This window comes from Octodon degus, unplaced genomic scaffold (genome assembly GCF_000260255.1).
Source record: "Octodon degus isolate 3935 unplaced genomic scaffold, OctDeg1.0 scaffold00070, whole genome shotgun sequence".
NCBI lineage: Eukaryota > Metazoa > Chordata > Mammalia > Rodentia > Octodontidae > Octodon > Octodon degus.
In genome coordinates, this window is record NW_004524646.1 from 6,700,498 (window position 1) to 6,705,268 (window position 4,771).

The following is a 4,771-nucleotide window of genomic DNA, read 5'->3' on the forward strand; positions in this document are numbered from 1 at the left end:
AAAAAAAAAGTTGGAAAGATGAAGAATTCCCCAGACTAAAGGGTGAAAAGATGGATGGATGGATGGGTGGGTGGGTGGGTGGGCGGACGGACGGACGGACGGACGGACGGACGGACGGGAAAAAAATGATTCCAAAAGCAAAAATCCCAAAATCTCCGTATTTTTGAACAGGTGGTTTTCCTGCTTCTGCAGTTTTGGAGCCCAGTTGTTCATAGTTTTCTCCACTTTGCCTTTTGGCCTGCAGAAGCAAAGCCAACTTGAGAGAGATTCATAGTGAACATTTATGCTTTTTTGTTTTTAATCTTTTTGAGACAGGGTTTTGCTATGCAGTTCCAGCTGGCCTTGAACTCACAGTGATTCTCCTGCTTCTGCCTCCCAAGTGCTGGGTTTACAGGTGTGCACTACTATGCCCAGCTAACATATGTGCTTTAATGATGCTATTTTTCAAAAAGATCTTGAAGTTTGGATGCTAAAGAAGAGAAGGATTAATTTAGTAGTATATTGTTGCTGGATAATCTTAGATAAATTGTAATATTATGTAATATTAGGAATCTATAAAAAGGCCATTATTTTTTTTTATAAAATACCCTCTCTAAAATGTGGATTATAAATATATAGGTAGAAATCAGCCATCTTAAAGCAAGACAGAGCGCTCTCCAGGATGAGCTGCTGAAGCTGCAGCCAGCTGCTCAGGCTGTGCCTGCAGGGGCTGCCGGTGCCCCAGCACCCACTGTGTCATCTTCCGTCCCCTATGGGATCCATCCTGGGGCTTCAGCTGGCTATGATGATGACATGGACTTTGGAGACCTGCTTTCCTCACAACAGGAAATAAACAGATTGTCCAGTGAAGTCTCAAGACTTCAGTCTGAGGTTGGCCACTGGAGGCGTATTGCCCAGGTAGGTGAATTTGCATGAGGTTTAAAAATTTGGAGTAAATAAAAACAGTGGTGCTCTCGAGGAAGCTACATGTGGAGCATTCCCTGAGCTGGGAAGTAGAGACCCTGCATCGCATGTGTAATTCGGCCAGTGACTAAGTCATTGGTTTGCTTGCCTTTCTCTCAGCTTTAGTTTACTTTTCTGTACAATATTTGAGAGAATTGTTTAAAAAACATTATAGCAACCAAACCATTGGTGAGCTGTCACCTCTTCTGGAAATCAGACTTCTCTGGTGGGGACACCAAGGTGCCAAGGCACTGTGTGTAACATGGCTTCCTTGAATTCTGTCTGTGGTTTTGTTAGCCCTAGTGATATGTAAAGTGAAAACTGGTAATTAATATTATGAAATATGGTAAATTATTTTGTGTTTGTTTTTATGCAATAGGAATTAAATACTTCATATTTTGATCTCCAAACTTTCTTCTAAGGGATACTTTTAGTGATGCATATTAGATTTTATATACAGTATTCTGAAATTTGTTAATAAACAAGAGACTTGGAATAAACCATTACATTATTATTATTATTTTATTTGTTTTATTTATTTATTTATTTATTTTTTTGGTGGAACTGGGGATTGAACTCAGGCCCTTGTGCTTGCCAGGGAAGTGCTTATTCCACTGAGCCATCTCCCCAGCCCCTGGTACATTATTCATTTGGGTTTCACTTCATCAGTACAAGAAAAAACAGTATATAAGTAAAGGTATTATCTGTCTTTTGTAAATGTATTTTATGAAACAGACAAATCTTATCAGTTAAAATTACCTGCTTGTTTCCCACATTGTTAGACATTCCAGTGTCCAGTTGGTCATCAAAACACTGTAATTCTTATGCTTTGTCTTAAGAATGACCTGGAGAACTTGATAATATTGTAGTTTTCATGTCTGGCCTTCAGAGAGTTTCATTTTGGAGTCCATGTAGAGCCTTAGAAACTGTGTCCAAACAAATAACATTCCTAGGTGATCTGATCATCTGAGTCACATCATTTAAGAAACGTTGCTTAGGGTAAATTGTACAGGGAAGAAATGGACTTTAGCACGTCTTGAATACCCAGACCTGTATTGTAATTTAAAGGTGAAAAAAGCATAATTTGGACTTTGTAGGGGGCTTACTTTTCTAACGAGTCATAATGAAAATTATAATTTGTAATATACTATGTAAAATACATATATATTAATAACTATCTGAAGTATTTATTATCTTTCTTTTGTGGATAAGGAAATTGAAAGTTATTGCTAGGAGTCATATACTTATTGTCCCAGTGAGTAAAGTTATGAGTCAAATACATGTCTTTTCACTCCAAATCTTGTGTTCTTTCCATTGTACTATGTTTTGCCTTTCTGCTCATTGGCTCATTAACAAGTTATCTAGTTTTGACTCATTGATATATTATCTAGTGAATGTTAATAAAGATAAATGAGTGCTTATTAGAGGATTGGGTGGGTAGAGGGGAGGTGGGCAGAGTGGTCAGAAACCAAGTTATAGTTAGATGGGAAACTAAGTTCTGGTCTTTTTGGGAATAAGGTGACCATTGATAATGTTGTATATTTCAAAATAGCTAGAAGAAAAGAATTTGAATATTTTACCACAAAGAAGTGTTAAATGTTGGAGATGATAGTGTTAATTAGCCCCTCAGCATATAGTTATTAGGTGTCAGTTAAAGTGTTTTTAAAAAGATAAACTCACAACATACAGCTTAGAATGAGAAAAAAAGAATCTGGATTTTTTTTTATTTTCATATCAAACCAAAGATCATTCTATTTTAAGATAGAGATATAGGCCTTTTCAAAATAATTTCAAAAATGAGTTTTCAGTATTAACAGTGGATAACCTGTTGTAGAAATTTTCTTTAAGCAAGATGCTTGATTATCATCCTATTTACATTTTGGTAATACAAGCAAAACAGTCCTTTTTTCCCCTGTATTTTCTAAAACTGTTGTTTCTCCAATTAACAAATTCTTGGGGAGGGTATCTTTTTGTATTCTGTATAACTCTCTAGTGGACTAGGTTTCTTTACAAAGTGTATAGTATTCATTAATGAGAATCTGCCTGAGAAAGACCCCGTTTTTGAAAAGTAGCTTTTAATAAGTTTCTGAGTTTGTTTAAAAAGAAAATTGGTACAATTATTTTCTAATTCTCTCTTTTTTCACCTGTAAGACACAGGGAACATATAGCTCTGATCAAAGTGAAATCTGCAAACTACAAAATATCATTAAGGTAAGTCAGATTTTGATTGCCAGTGGTATAAGTTATATGCATCTCTACATCTATGTATTAAAAATATAGGCCTAAGTTAGTAAAAGTCTTAGCTGCAAAAGATTCAATTTCTTATGATACTCAGTTTCTAACTATTTTGAATCATTCCTTCTGAGAAATAAGATACATCAAAATACTTTGCTGGGTGTCCCATGCCTATAATCTCAGCTGTTTGGGATGCTGATGCAGAAGGATTGTAAGTTTGAGGCCAGCTGGGGCAACTAAACAAAAGCCTACCTTAAAATAAAATAAAGGGCTGGGGAGATAGCTTAGTACAATAAGTGCTTGCCTGGCAAGTGGAAGGGCCTGAGTTCAATCCCCAGTTCCACAAAAATAAATAAATAAACAAATAAAATAATCTGAGGATACAGCTCAGGGCTTGAGTACTCCCCCATATTCTCCAAATTTAAAATAAATAAATCCATTGAAATATCTCCCTAAAATCATTTGGAAGACATAATTCATATGTCTCCTTTGTAGCTCCTTTAGTAAAACAAAGAACTCCGAAGAATTGTTTCAAGTTTTAGGGTTAAAGGATATTGATAAAGTATAGATATTATTCAGTATGGTAACTATTTTACATTAGTGGTAAAATTTTGCTAGTTTCTGTCAATTATTTCCTTTAAGAAGAGTTCCATATATGTATCATGGTAATGAGAAGTTTTCAGTATTAAAGTTATGGTCAGATAGATCATTCTTTTGGTTTACTATTACTATAATATTAGTGTACGTAAGTTCCCTAGTCAGACTTTGGTCTAACCTTGGCTGTGCTACACTTTCCCATTTTCTGTTTCACAAGTAAACATCACAGTAGCTACCTTACAGGACTGTTTTGAACTCTTAGCTTGGTGCTGGCACATTAGTGCATGGTATTAAGCACTGGACTTGTCATCTCAGGAAATAGCAACCAAGTCATCAATTGGGATTCTTAATTACAAGCTACAAAAAACATCTCCTGCTGAGTAAAGCAGAGGAGTTTTTCATGAAGGACCAGGGCGTCTCACTATAGGACTGAAGAAAGAATTAAGCATTCTGATATCAGGAAGCACAGGCATTTGCAGCATGAGGAATCTACAGGCCACTGCAGACAGACTTAGGAGGATGCAGTTTTCATCATGTTTCCCATCAAGATTTGGAGAGATCTGGGTCAGAGAGAAGGTGGCCACAGGTTGGGAGCTCCCCGGAGATTGACCAAAGGAGAGGCTGAATAAGAGAATAGTGGTAACTGCACAACGGGTACAGAGTGCCCCCTGGTATTGTCAGAATACGTCGCTAGGAATAGGACAAGGGCATGATCATGGAGACCAAGGAAAAGATATTTTTGCTCATCTTTTGTTATAATGTTTGCTTGTCAATATTTCCTCGTTAAAAGTAGAAAAATGTGTGTGGTACTGGATGTTGAATTCAAAGTTTTAATAATGAACTACATGATGAACTACTAACCCTTTCATTATTTGGAGTCAGGGTCTTGCTAAATTGCCCAGATGGAGCTAGACTTTGTGATCCTTCTTCCTCAGCATTGCACGGTGCTGGGAATACAGTCGTGCAATGTCCAGGCTGGCTATAGCACCTCTTTGAG

The 4,771-nt window shown here is 36.7% G+C and overlaps 1 protein-coding gene across 1 annotated transcript in view; it reads left to right on the forward strand.

The window, feature by feature from the left end:
- Trip11 (thyroid hormone receptor interactor 11) overlaps nt 1–4,771 on the forward strand; it is a 74,666-nt gene that overhangs the window by 23,763 nt on the left and 46,132 nt on the right. The window contains exons 4-5 of the mRNA XM_023719634.1: nt 619–897; nt 3,094–3,178. Coding sequence (XP_023575402.1) covers nt 619–897; nt 3,094–3,178 — 364 coding nt within the window. The remainder of the gene's footprint in view (nt 1–618; nt 898–3,093; nt 3,179–4,771) is intronic.